The following is a 15,066-nucleotide window of genomic DNA, read 5'->3' as shown; positions in this document are numbered from 1 at the left end:
TTGCACTGCTACCTGGTTCCCGCGCAGTTCTCCTACTCCATAATCTGTTAGGAATTTTATCATTAAATGGTAAGTTAAAGTTACAGCCTTCCATGAGTTGAGGGTAGGTCATCCGAGAATGGCATTGTAAGTGGACGAACAGTCGACCACCAGGAATGTTACTTCCTTAGTGATCTGCTGGAAGTAATCCCCCACCGTTACTAACAATGTGACGGCATCGATGGGGAACACCCTCATTCCTCCAAAACCAACTAGAGGGGCATTAATCGGGACCAACTGTTCTCTATCAATCCTTATCTGCTGAAAAGCTGGGTAGTACAGGATGTCTGCCGAACTCCCATTGTTGACCAGAACCCGGTGCATGTTGTAGTCTCCTACCCTTAGGCTGATAACAAGTGCGTCGTTATACGGGTAGTGCAACCTTCGAGCGTTTTCTTCTGAAAATCCGATGACGGGGTTATCAATCCATGCCATCTTGGGTATAGTGCCCGTAAGCTGGATGTTCTAGACTGTCCTTAGGTAGGTCTTCCAGGCTTTTTTGGACGACCTAGAAGTTGCCGTGCCCCCTGCGATCATTCTTATGTCTCCAATGGGCGACTTTGGGCGCTCATTCTCCCGTCGTTGGGCCTGCTCCTAGGGTGGATCTGTTCTTTCCTTGCTAACGAACCTCTGTAGCTTCCCCTGTCTTATAAGGGCCTCTATCTGCTGTTTTAGATCGTAGCAGTCAATTGTGTCGTGCTCGTGGTCTCGATGGAAGCAGCAGTAATTATCCCTTGGCCTCTTGTTGGGATCTCCCTTTAACTTACCGGGGAACGTCAAGGTTCCTTCATATTTGATTTGCATTAAGACCTGATCTATTGGGGCAGTTAATGGGGTAAATCTCGTGAACCTCCCAGTGGGGGGTTTAGAGCGTCTATCATCCCATCATTCTCCGGTCTTGGCCACCTTGCGCCCCCTATCCTGCTGTGTATCCTCCTGTCTTTCCCTTTTTCTGGGCCTATTCTCGCGGGCCAGCAGTGCGTCTTCCGCGTTTATATACTTGGTGGCCCTGTAAAGCACATCCAACATGGTCTTTGGATCGTTCTTGTACAGAGAAAACAGGAACTTACCCTTTTGTAGCCCATTAGTAAATGCTGCCATGACTATCTTGTCATCCGCCTCGTCAATTGAGAGGGCCTCCTTGTTGAAACGAGTTATGTAGGACCTTAGCGTCTCGTCCTCCCGCTGCTTAATGTTCATCAGACATGCAGTCGACTTCTTGTACCTGTGCCCTCTAATGAAGTGCGAAGTGAACTAGGCACTCAGCTCCTTGAAAGTACTGATATAGCTAGGTGTTAATTGACTGAACCAAATTCTCGCAGCACCCTTCAACGTTGTAGGGAAGGCCCTACACATGATTTCGTCTGCAACTCCTTGTAGGTGCATCAAGGTCTTAAAGGTCTCCAGGTGATCTAGAGGTTCCTTGATTCCGTCATAACTATCTATATATGGCATGTGGAATTTGTGTGGCAAAGGGAAGCAATTGACGGAGGTAGTGAACGGTGAGTCGATTCGGTTAACTAGGTCGTCAAGATTGCTGGATACTCGCCCCTTGAGGGCGTTCATCATAACTTCCATCTACTCCTTCATTGCTTGCATCTCCGCGACAATAGGTAGAGCTGCATCCATGAGGGTTAGGAGGCTTATGTTTTGTCGCTTCTGTCTACTAGGGGAGTCACTACCCTCTGGTCTTTCCTGGTTCCTGTGATTAGCACTGGCACCTTCTTGATCTTCTTCTTGGTTTCCCACCGCCGCGTTCTTCTGTCGCAGCTGTTCCTCTAGGGTTTGGTTTTGTCTGGTGAGGCGCTACACTACCGCTGTAAGGGTTAGGACCCGTCTCTCCAGGCAGTAGGTTCTGGCTCGTCTTCCTGAATGTTGTTGGTGGTCACCATCGAGTGTGTAAGTACCATGCAGCCCTTTGTCCGGGTAGCGTTTGAATGGCCTACAAGCTGCAGTTATGATGTATATGTGGTCTCAGTAGAAATAACAGTAAAGATCGTGTTTATGTTTGTGATATACTATGGTATTGTGTCAATGGCATATGGTAATAATATGGTAATGTGATTTAATTGGTGGTATTGGGTATGAGTAAATGATAATTTGGTCCTTTAAAAAGAAGTGCATATTGTATGCTAGGAGTTTTTAGCTTCTCCATAAAGTAATTTTTATATCATTTGTTTCGGTTTTTTTTTTTTTTTTAATATACCTTTTTGGTGGGTTCCATAGGTTGTAACTCTACCTCAAAAAAAAAAAAAAAAAAAAAAAAAAAAAAAACAAAAAACAAAAACCAGTTTCTCTCAACAAAAATTAGTTAGTCAATAAGGAATAATTTTGGCTTCACACATGTTTCAAGTTATCTTGCTTTAGCCTATTATGTGATGACTAAAGAGATCATTCATGTGTAATTTTAGTCACATGAATGTTTTAATGATTCATGTAACTTATTTAAAATAAAACACATGAATAGTCTCATTAATCTCCACATAGGAAACTTTGTACATTTAATAGAATACCATTAATTAGTCCTCAGCCTCTAATTAGGCTCATAATTTGTATCCAATGACTCATTAATGCAAGCTTCAATCCTTAAAAATATGCCAAGATCATGACAGATCAAACAACAAATTTAAGTTTCTAAAAAAAAAAAAAAAAAAAACTACAAATTTAATGTGAATTGTGATATTGGTTCTTGTAATTTAAGAGTAATGTTCAGTCACAAATTATTTTACAACATTTTTACAAACTATTGATGTGGCCAACTTCTTACTGGTTTTCATCTAAACCCAGTATTAATATCACTTTATCATTTAACAAAAAACACTCACCACATCAGTAGTTTGTAAAATTTTTTATAAAAAAGTTTTTATCTCTAGTATTACTCATAATTTAGTACGTGGAGCCTAAATAGGCTTTTAAAAATCATTATAAAAGTCAAAATTCATCAATGTGATAAACATTATAAACATGACCATTCCACATAAACACATTAAGTATTATTGTCTATATTGAGTTGCCTTGTGTGGCAAATACACCAAGCAAACCAGAATTGGTAATTTTTCTTCTTTATTAGTTTCTTTTCCTTATTGGATCTTAAGCTTGTAGCAATTGTTTTTGGTAATTGTTAATGTGGGGGATGATTGCAAGCTCAACCCGAGGACAAAGGCTTAAGAAACCAACCGAAGAGATGGGCCCGACCTAGAGTATAGTGGCAAGTAAAATAGCCTACTAAGTAGAAAGAAGCCATCCAGGCCTACCACCGTGGAAATCCGTAGTTACTTTCTTTCCCGAGGTCAATTATTGAGGTGACATGCAAAAACCTCTTCCCGAAGTAATGAAGGTGCCATAACTTAGTAGTTTCCTTCTAAACCAAGATGTCCCCTTTATTCAAACTTACCCCGAAAGACATGACAAAGAGGACACGGGAACCAATGCAGCAATCATCTTTACATTAATGAGGCCCTTCACCTAATGTCAGTTACAATTCAATGCTGAATGATTGACCTAAATAGTAGAAGCGTCCCCGAAAGTCCTCCTTCATGATTAAAAAATAGCAGAGTAGAGGATGGAAAAGATAAGTATCCCCCAAATTCGGCTGGGGGCAAGCCAGCTGGGAAAAAAAGGGAAGAGGAGAAGATAGCTATAAAAGGAGGAGGGGGGCAAGAGAGAGGGGGGTTGAGAAAATTAGAGAGGAGTGTAGACAAGAACAAAAGAAAGAAAAAGAATAGAGAGAGATAGTTCTGAGGGTTTTCAGTTATAGAATCTACCCCATGTATTCAGGGAATTTCATTCCCATGCACTTATATATATTTCATTCGGTCACTTTTCATCTATAATTTGTTGCTTAGACTTCCCATTATGGATCATTTCCCTCTCTCTATAAATTAGTTGTGTAGAACTTATTACAACGTAAACAAAAAGTTGTTAATTGTTCTTGACTCCCATAGTTGATATCGTATTTTGTCTAGCTCTAAAGTTTGAATTTTTTTTTTTTTTTGGATTTAAATTAAAGGATTTTATTGTTTTAATAGTCAAACCTTGTTTTATTGTTGTTGATTTTTATCAATTTTTATGAGGCTAATTAAATTTAATTGAATTTTGATTAAAATCTAACCATGTAACTGGATAAATTTTGGTACTATATTTAAAATCATGAACTTCCGAGTAATTTGATTGCGCATAGCGTGAAGATTAGTTTTGAATTAAGTGCGATATTACTTAATTAAGAAAATTATTCATTATGCTTTTTATCAATAATTCTTAAAATTTTAGTAAGATTTCCAATGGAAAATTGATACTAAGTAATTCTATCTGATGTCTCTTTTATTGGGCATACCATTAATTATCATGTTATATAAATTGATTTAGGAGTTTAATTGATTTTTATAAATTATGTATCCTATTTTTATTTGGGTCTTATTACTTCGTCATATTTGCTTCTTTAATTTTAGCAGATTATACACGTGATTTATTTGGAAATCAAGTTAATTTTTTTTTTTTTTAATTAATGAGCATATCAAATTTTATTGTGATTTATTTAAGTCCAAATGTCATGGTTGCTTAAGTGCACTAGGCAGATCAAGTTTTAATCACTGTAGAGGTAATTATAGCAATGGTCCTATTGCTGCAACCACCCCTTCAAACCCTAAAGACCCTGTATAAAGGGTTCACTTTCTCCTACCCAGAGCAAATCACTCCCACGGCTGAAATCCACCAATATCACACGGCTCACACCAAAATCTGGACCTTAGCCCTCCCCTTTTTGGTTTTCAACTTACAACATCCCTATTTTCTACTTCCAAAAACCCCAAAAAAAAGTCTCTCATTTTCTACACGTACTTTAGACTAACACAGTCTTTTCCCAAACAATCAGCTTTCTCCTCAAAGCACCAAAACAACTACTCAATACCTTCAAACTCTCAAAGAAACAAACTCACAGCTATCTCCTCAAAGCACCAAAACAACCACATTAACACCTTCAAGCTCTCAAAGAAACAAACCCAACAACCCCAAAAGTAAACCCAGAGAAACCAAAGAAAAATAAAGCCAGAAGACCAAGAAAAATCCCTCCTTTTTCATATATGCCAGAAACGTTCAACAACCAACAACAACAGCAACTACAAACACAACACAGCAACAACCTTCCACCACAACCAGGCCAGCCCTCCAAAACTCCAGAAACAGAACCCAAAACCATAACAACAAACACTAAAAGCACTCTCCTTTCTTTCACAAACCCAAAGCTACAGAAAAATCCTACCTTCTTCATATATACGAGACCCTAAACAACCGTTCTCAACAGTAGCCAATAACAACAACAACCAACAGTCACAAGAAACTTCAAGAAGCAAAAATAACCAACAAGCAAAGACAATCACAAGCAGCATCAAAGGCAGCAACTTCAACCAAAAAAAGAGAAAAGAGGATAGAGCATTGCAGAGACCACCTAATAATTTTTTCTCACTCTATTCTTACTCTCATTTTTCTTTTCTTTTTCCAATTTTAGTTCAAAGTCTAACCAAAAGTTTGTTCCTTTTTCAGCTATCCACAGAGCACAGAAACAGAGCATCTTAGACAGCTAAAGAAACAAAGGGTAATGAACAAGAAAACAAAGGAGGTAACTCTTAACCTTTTCCCTAGCAGTTTACTTTCAATCTGTGCAATGCTTCCTAACGTCTACATGTTCAGATACCTAGATTTGTACACACATACATATCATATTTATTGTTTATTCACTCAAGCATGCATTTTTTTAACACAAAAGCTCACTGTCATTCACATACATGAACACAAGACACACACGGCCAAAGCAAATCCGAAACCCCAAAATCTCAAACCAAACACACACAGAAAATACCCATTTTTAATAAACCTCGAGGTCCCAAATTCAATGCACATACACATATTCACACCCATAGAGAAACCCACTTTGAAATGGAGAGGAAGAGAGCCACCACGTTGGTAGTACATGTGGCTCGCGGTGGTGGCATAGAGGTCCAGCCAAGAAGCTTCGGCCATGGCGATGGAGGCTCTGCCGTGAAGAGAGGAAGAGAGTTGGAGATGACTGATGAGATTGTGAGAAAGAGATTAGGAATTTAATCTGATGGGGTTTTAAAATAGAAATAGAAATAAAGAGATTAGGGAGATAAGGCTAGGTGAGGTGGCTGAATTTCATTGGCCAGTGGAGGTTATCTATGTTGTGATTGGTGGGGAGGATTTTAATTAAGGTAAGCATCGAATCAATTTGTGAATCAAAGCCCAATCTGCGTGTGTACAAAATAGGCTCAGTCTCTTAGGCCCAACTGAAACCCAACACACACTCAAAGCCTTATCCCCTTTAGCTACAGCAGCCCAAACTCCACCAAACCTACACACAAAGCCCAACTGAAATTAGGAGCCCCATTTAAATAAAAGCCTTTAGCCCATTTGCAATTAAACTCACTCTCAATCCTAAGCCCAATCTAAAATTACACTTTCACCCCAAATTTTCACAAAAATCATGTTTTGGCCTTTAAGCTTTCACCAATTATATTTTGAGCCCAACACTTTCCAACACTACATTTTAACCCTCCAGCTTTTTCAAAATTATGTTTTCAACCCCAAACCTTTTCAATTTATATTTTTAACCTCCAACTTTTACAAAGTTATGTTTTTGACCCCTTTTCTCTGCCAAAATTACATTTTGAGCCCTAAAATTTCCAAAAAATGCACAAAGGCCTCTGAGGTCACAAAAATGCATTTTCAATCCTTATTTTGCCAAAATATAATTCCTTAAAAAATAAGAAAATTGTTAAATGGTTTTGTTTTCACACCTTGTAGGAATTTAACCTTTGTGTTCTTGTTATTTCCTTGTGTCCTTTTGCATGAAGTAAAATACTTAGGGAAAAAGAATTGCAATTTGGTATACTATATGCTATGCTATGGAGTGAAGTAAGTTTTACTTAATTCCCTATGCAATTTACTTTTGTAGTAAATGTCATGTGATCACATGTTCAGCTATGCCCTTTTGGTCTTGCCTTTTAAAAATAAATTGTTTACATGCCATCCTATAATAGATTATACATGCTATTCATTATTCACATGTCCTCCTTTGATAAATTATCATTTTTCACATGCCATCCTAGTATAGATTATACATGTCATTCTAGAATAGATTAGCAATGCTATAGACCATGTATTTGTATAATTCCATTGGTTATTAGACTACTATTTTGTTTACATAATTTTTCTAGAATTTACTACACCTTTAGAATAAAGGCTAGTGTGTCTTTTTCCCATTAAATCCATTTTGATAGTTTTAATGGGCTGTACATCTATATTGTTGTTTAGAACTTTAAACACCGTCTTATAGTTCAAAGTTCAAATAATGAAAGATTTTTATAGTAAGTAGATTTTTCCTAGCATCACTCTCACAAATGGTACTAGGTACTCTACACATGCATTTTATCCAGATGTTTTATAGGAGTTTGTTGGTCCTAAGTTGCCTAGAATGGAATCAAACTTTTTTTTTCTTTTAAGCAAGAACATATCCAAAGTGATAAAAAAAATTGGAGATTTTTCTAGTATAGGATTGTTATAACTAATAACGTCGGTAAAGTTTTAAAAGACAAGAATAAGTAGTATATTAAAAGGATTTAAAGTTGGGTTTTTGGATAGGAATTTTCTGGGCATTCAAATCTAGGACCTATTGATAGGGTTTGTATTGCTTTTAGGTGTTAGAACAATATCAATCGCATACTCTTTGGTACCTTAATGTGATTGAAACTCAGAATTTGGTATTTAATGGTAACAATGCGAATGACTCAAAAGTTTATGCTAAGGCTACATTTAGACCTAAGGCTACGAGCCCAATAAAATGTGACTCCTTTGTGAGATGAGAATATCATACTTGTTGTGGCAGAAACTTTTGAGGGATCACCCATTGAAGAATGGGGTGCAATCAAATGGAGAGGAAAGTTTCCTCCCAAAATCAAACTTCCCTCCTCATTAGGTTGCACCTCAACTAAAGATCCCTAAAAAGTTTAGCCACAACAAACACAATATTATCATTTCAATTAGGATTCAGATTGTTATTAGTGATTCCTTAGTCTTCTTAGCCACAAGTCTAAATGTAGTCTTCACATAAATGTATGGGTTTGCATTGGTACTTCTAAGGATCAAAACCTGGTCAATCACATTAACTCAAGGGTAATATAGAGTAGGTGAATGCAACAAGTATGATATTATTCTTAACCTGTAAAAGCAATGCAATGCCAATTAATAGCTTCTGAATTCAAATGCCAAGCACCGCACTGCATTTGCATGTGTTCCCATTCAATAAGCTGATTTTAACTCTATTTTAATATCCTTATTATTCCTATTCAGATCAATAATTAAAACTTTATCAATAGTTATTGCAGCTTCTTTCTTTAGAATAATCTCCACTTGATCACTTTGAATATATTTATTCTTGCTTAGAAGTAGAAGTTTCATTTCACTATAAACTTGACTTCTTGTCAAGGAATTTGGTGGTTTCCAAGTTTGACTAAATGTATTAGTACCAACCTATAAAATATTTGACGTTAAAATGCATTTGTAGGCTGCATGGTACCGGTACCATTTGTGGTAGGAATGTTAGGTGAAATCTTCTTAATAGGAAAATCTTTTATAGTTTGAATTACAAGGGAATGTCAAATACATATAACAAGGACACAAAATTGAATTTCAATTTCCCAGTGGTGTGAAGTGTTGATGCAGCAACACCAAAATGGTGAATACAACATAATCATGGGAACAACCATATGTTTCAATAATTGATTACATTTAAGCGGCCAACACATGCACACACGCACACACACACAAAAAGAGAGAAAAAGGAAGTTGAAGCTTAAGAGTGTCCTTGGGTTGTATATGGTACTTGTTCATATATTCTCTTTGATATTAGACAGTAACATGGAAGTCCTTATTATTTGGTTTCACCCTACAGGGAAGATTCGTCTAATAAAGACTGCAGAAGGCCTCAGCAGTATGTCATTGGATAATCTTTGTAAGTATTTTTGTTTTACCTAATGTTCGGTTTGTGAAATGGTCCTCTAGTACTGTGGAATGAACTTCATTATAATAGTTCAATTGGAAAATAAATATTCCGTGGGAGGACTTTATTAGTTCCCATTCAATTATTGTTGTTGTGTGGTTTAACTTCTTGTTTATATATATAATCAATGTCTCCATCCGTTACCAATAGGAGAAGAGTTGCTTTAGTTCAAAGCCAATATTCATTTTCTGGAAATGACATTCTTGGAAAAAGCAATCATTTGAAGCCCTAAGCATTCTGTAACCAAGCTCTCTGACGTGGTTTTTGAATTGGTTCTTTTACTTAGGATCCTTCTATGACATGGTTAATATGTTTCTGTTGGTACTATTTAAACCCCAGCTTCAAATAATTTTTTTTAGTAAGATTTCATAGTAATAGATCAAGCACTTCTCAAGATCCCTGAGCTTTGAAAATTTTTGTGCAATTCTGGTGAATTAAATCTTGGTCTTGCAAAAAACAAATGTGTTGGGAATAATACACAAAATAATAAAGGAAGAACAAAGATAAACAAAAATGGATAACTTAAAGTTGGAGGCACAAAATTGTTATCCTTAGACAATATCCATTTAGCATGAGAATAGACGAAGCATGTGAATGTAGTGAAACAATGATTGATACTACAAACAAAGTAATAATATATGCTCACTCCATTAATGCTAATTGTTATCGATTAAGGAACAATAAACCAAAATGAAACACATATTTAAACAATGATTTATCATGATTACCTTTGGGCTATTCTTATGGTAAACTATTAAACAATTGTGAGGATTTTCTTTTACCTAATAAGACTAATTAATGAAATATTCATAGTTAAATTGGTTTGTTACTTTTGGGTATTTGTTTCAATCTCAACCATTAATATTCATTAACTATTTTATTCCAATTTATTAATCACTCCAACCTAATATTCTTGTGATTAAAAAATTGGGATTAGCGAAGTTATTAATTTTTAACAATAGGGAATGTGTTAAATATCAGTTATTTTGACTTGTTATCTAAGTGTCTTTTTGATTGGGTCATTTTGGTTACTACCAATACCTATCAAAATACAAACTCCAAATCAAAATTATTAATGGCTTTGCATAAACATTAAATTAATGGGATACATTATAGCAATACTGATAAAAACGTTTGTGCTATACCTGTTTACATCAAAATAAATAAGCTCCTTTTCTCATAAAAGGCATCAATGAAATATTTGATAGAACAGTAAGTTATAGGGCCTGTTTGGTAATGTTATTTTTAGTAACATTATTTGTATTTTTTGAAAATATGTGTGAGTAAAAAAATGTGTGGAAATACGTATAATATTGTTTAAAAACTAAAAACATGTATTTAAATATATGTACCAAACGGGCCCATAGTTTTGATAATATTAGTAGTTTATTACAATATTAAATAAACTAAATTTAACAATTCAACATTCGTTGCATGTAAAAAGTGTACATAAGACAGAAAAATTAATAATGAACAATAACTGACAATCTCAAAGTATAAAAGAATTTATACCATAACTATTCATGAGTGTCAGATGATATTCTATTCTCAAGTTTAAGATTTGAGTTTTTAACATTAAACCAAGGTTTTAAAAACCAGTACGATGATAGAACTGGAAAAGGGGTTAATTACCGGTTTTCCGGTCGGAGCCCGATCGAACTGGTGATATTATAAATAATTTAATTATTATTTATTTAAATTATATAAATAATTAATAATTTTTTAATATACTAAAACTAACAAACCAATAGTAATAAATATGTTCCTTTAAAAAAAATACAAGTATATAAGTATATAACATCTTTTTAAAGAATTTAATATAATAACATTACAATACAATTATCACATAATAAACTTTCAACGAAACCAAATAAGTAAGTTCATTAGTCATTAAATTTACATCCAAATGGCAAATAGCAAATAAGTTCATTTCATCCAAATAGCAAATAAGTTTTAAAGTTTCAAACAAACAATTACTAAGTTTTAAGACTCAAGCCTCATTTGTTATGAAGAAAATTGAAATCAATATCATCATGTGAACCAAATGCTCCACCACTAGCATCATTATCATCATCCTCATTCTCATCTTCTTCATCTTCAACTTGAATAGGATGATTTTTATCTCTAAATTCTGGAGGAGCATCAAGTTCATCACCAAATGATTCCAAATTGATGTCATCATCATCCTCAATCACTTCGATGTCCATATCTATACAAATTTCAAAACCAAAGAACAATAAATGAAATGATGATTCTAATAATCATTTCTCATAAATCATAAATAGTCTAATTAAATTATGTATAATACTCTATAAACTATATTTCACAAACACAAATGTTCTGTAAATCAAATCCACAACATACACAAAATCCACAACATACTTTGTAAACTAATAATTGAAATGAGAATTAATGATAGAAGTTACCACTTACCAGTAAAGTCACAGAACGGAGAACTTGAGATGAAGCCAAGAACATGAACGGAGAATATGAGATGAAGCTGAGAGAAATGAAATGAAAAAAAAAAAAAAAAAAAAAGAACAGAGAAAATGATCAAAATCAAAAGAAAAGAATATTACCTAATGAAGCCAAAAAGCAGAGAGTAGAGCTCAGATGTCTTGGCGAGATCGAGAAGGAAAAAAGAAAAAAAGAAAAAAGAAAAAAACCTAGAATAGAGAACACTTCAGACGTCGGAGGATGAGCCGATGAGAAAGAAAGAAAAAATTGAGGGGCATGCCACGTGCGTGAGGTAGAGAGCTTGAGAGAGGCATGAGACTGTGAGAGTGTTTAGGAGTTAGGACTTTAGGGTTAGTCGTTAGGTTCCTGGCCAAAACGACGTAGTTTTAGGCTGGGAAAAAGTCAAAAAATCCCAACTGGTAAGTAACTGGTTTGACCATGCCGATTCTCGGTTCTCCATTGAACCGGCCGGTTTTTGAATTTTCTCGATTTTTAAGCTATTTTTGGTTTTTACCCATAATCGGACCAGATTGAAGGTCGGTTCCCGATTGAATCGGTCGGGCTGACCGGTCAGGTCAGTCCGATTCGATCTAATTTTTAAAACCATGCATTAAACATTAAAGTTGTTAATCTTTAAAGAAACAATTAAATAAAGGGTTATGTTAACAGGTGTTTTTAGGGCAATGGTTAATAATCTATTTTAAGAAAGTTTTGACACCACTTTTACGGAAAATAGAAAAAACTGTCAAAATATTAATTGTTTTTTTTTTCATTTTCTTTTCCCATAATTTTTTTTTTTAAATAGATTATTAATCACCGTCCTAAGGACATCCATTAGCATTTCTCTTAAATAAATTAGAATCAAATATCGTAGAAATTCGTAATACCCAAAATTTATTAACTAATGGAAAAACAAAGTTCATATTAGCCAAATTTGATCCAAGATCATATAGAATACTTTAATTTTTTTCACAAATTCAAAATCACAGTCATGATAATGGAAACTATGATTGTTTATAAATCTTTTAATGGAAAACATGATAATTCTAAAACACAAGCTCTAATACTACATGTAAATGTTTTCTTTCTGTTGTTAGATTATAAACAACCATAATATAAATTTTAGGATTTTGAATTATTATGATTTCACAACTACACAAATTAATTATAAAGTTTACTTTGATCGATTGTTGAAATTTTATTAACATGAAGTCTTAGTATAAAAGACACTTAATTCTTATAGAATTGGTTTCCCTCTGTTGACCCTCTTTTCTCTTTAACTATTCAGTGTATCTGATGGGGTAACTGAATGTTTTTTTTATAGGTAGAGAGATGACCAAATTTCTTGTATCTATAACCTCCACTTGTCCATCAAAGTTGGAGTTACTTAGGAAATTTATTTCTTCATTAACCAATATTATAAGGACATGTAACATCTTATTAAATCATAACATACATGAAGTTATCAAATAGATACGTTATCAAATGAGACAATTTATTCCTACAACTTCTTCTGTTACTTTCTCAACTAGTTCCATTATAGGCTTTTTTATCTTTGGTCCGCCAACTTGCAAAGGTAGACCAAGCTATTGGATATTGGAATATGCAATTTTCAACCCCATCCTTGCTGCCAAACCAGATTTAATGTGTGGGCTAGCATTCTTGTGGAAAAGAATATTAGACTTCAGGTACGTAATTTATTTTTTGCCCTGACCAAGCTGCATAAGTTTTGAACTTTTAAAGTACTCATCATGATTCTTGAACAAGAAACAATTAGAAATACAAGAATTGAACAATTCATTTTACAATCTCGACCCGCCATGCCCAGAATCCTATTATTAGCATATCCTTCGTACCAAATCCATAGCCAACCCAAATCTTTTTTTTTTTTTTTTGAAAATCGACCCAAGTCTACATCTCATTTTCTCAAGTGCAATTAATACATATTTGATGGTTATTTCCGGCTTTCCACTCCAACACTCTAGAATTAAGCTTTAAGAAATAAAATTTCAATCTATAATTTTAAATTTTCATAATCTAAATTTATGTTAACATTTAACATTTATATTTAAAAATAGCTTAGATATTTCAACAACAAAAATTCCCTGAGAGAATGAATGAAGCAACCCAAACCTTACTTCCTTTTAAATGAATATTGAACTTTTTGTTTGTCAGATTTGACAACTTGTTTTATGAAATCACTAATATTGCACTCTACAAGTAGAAAAAAATGGAAATCACAAGTAGTGGCATAAAGAAAAACAATGGTGTAAACACCCTATTTGGCTATTTTATACCTCAATTATGATGCATACTATTTTACATGTGCTTTATCCCAATAATGAACTTATTGAACTGTGCACATAAATTCTCAAATCAATCTATCATTTATTGTGTTAACTTTGCTTTTAATTTTACTTTTATACTTTTTTTTTTTTTTGATAAGACATGTTTTTAAATTTATGAAGAAAAAAATTAAATTATTGTCCCATACATATAAAAAAAACTAGCTTATAATAATTTCCCAAATACACTAAGTGATTTTAAAAAAAGGAAAGAAAAAAAAAAAGAAAAAATATTACAGTGAGGCGTGCACTGTTACTGTTACATTAGCTGTGTACTGTGGCCCTGTATCTATATATATATATATATATATATAAAAAATAAAAAATAAATAAAAAACAGCTCTCTGTTTACAGTGGTGCCTTCGGGTTTAGCCGTTTAGGGGGAAGAATACAAATCCAACGGCTAGCAAAATGGAAATAAAATAGGGGCCTCTTCTCCGTGAAAATTGAAAATTCGAGAGGAAGAGAGTATCAGAAGTCTATAGACCATTCTACATCATGGGCTTGTTAATGGATTGGGCTCTGTTTAGGTCAGTTATGTAGGTTAGGTTTTGTTTGAAATAATTTCTCCATGACTTTCTTTGTTAAGCCCACGAAATAATTTGAATTACATGCTATTTTTGCGACAATGATTAAAGCCCAAATATTGGTTCTAAATAACTTATAAATCTAAGTTCAAATAAATATTTAGAGATACTAGTACTACAAGTAAAAAGAAATTATTTTCTTTTAACTACTCGCATTTGTTTTTTCACTATCACATAGTTTCTATTACTTCTCGATTTAGTTTTATGACATGATGGACTAACACTAAATCCATAAATAATAGAAATAATGCATCATGTGGCAGTGTCCATTGAATAATGCCATAATTAATTTAGTTTTTTTCCATCATGCTATAAAATTTCTTAAATAATGAATCATAAGTTTTAGTGTTCATTGAATAATTAATTAAACATTACATAACCTTTACTTACTAGTAGAGACTGGTAAATACATCGGACGTGTGTGGGTGCCTCACACTTTCTCACGACGTAACCTAACTCTCAAACTCTTTTTAGACCATTTTTATCCATTGAGTTATTTTCTAAATAAAAATATTTTTTATTTCTTACTTTGTTTTTCCCTAGTTTTTTTTTTTAAAAAAAAAGTAAA

At 33.8% G+C, this 15,066-nt stretch overlaps 1 protein-coding gene across 1 annotated transcript; it reads right to left on the bottom strand.

The window, feature by feature from the left end:
* Positions 1-924: 924 nt before the first annotated feature.
* Positions 925-1,239, bottom strand: LOC115990631. The gene has a single exon (XM_031114444.1). The coding sequence runs from the start codon at positions 1,237-1,239 to the stop codon at positions 925-927; it is 315 nt and encodes a 104-aa protein (XP_030970304.1).
* Between the last annotated feature and the right edge of the window lie 13,827 nt (positions 1,240-15,066).

Source organism: Quercus lobata, chromosome 5 (genome assembly GCF_001633185.2).
Source record: "Quercus lobata isolate SW786 chromosome 5, ValleyOak3.0 Primary Assembly, whole genome shotgun sequence".
Taxonomy (NCBI): domain Eukaryota; kingdom Viridiplantae; phylum Streptophyta; class Magnoliopsida; order Fagales; family Fagaceae; genus Quercus; species Quercus lobata.
This window is presented reverse-complemented; position numbering and strand designations above follow the sequence as displayed.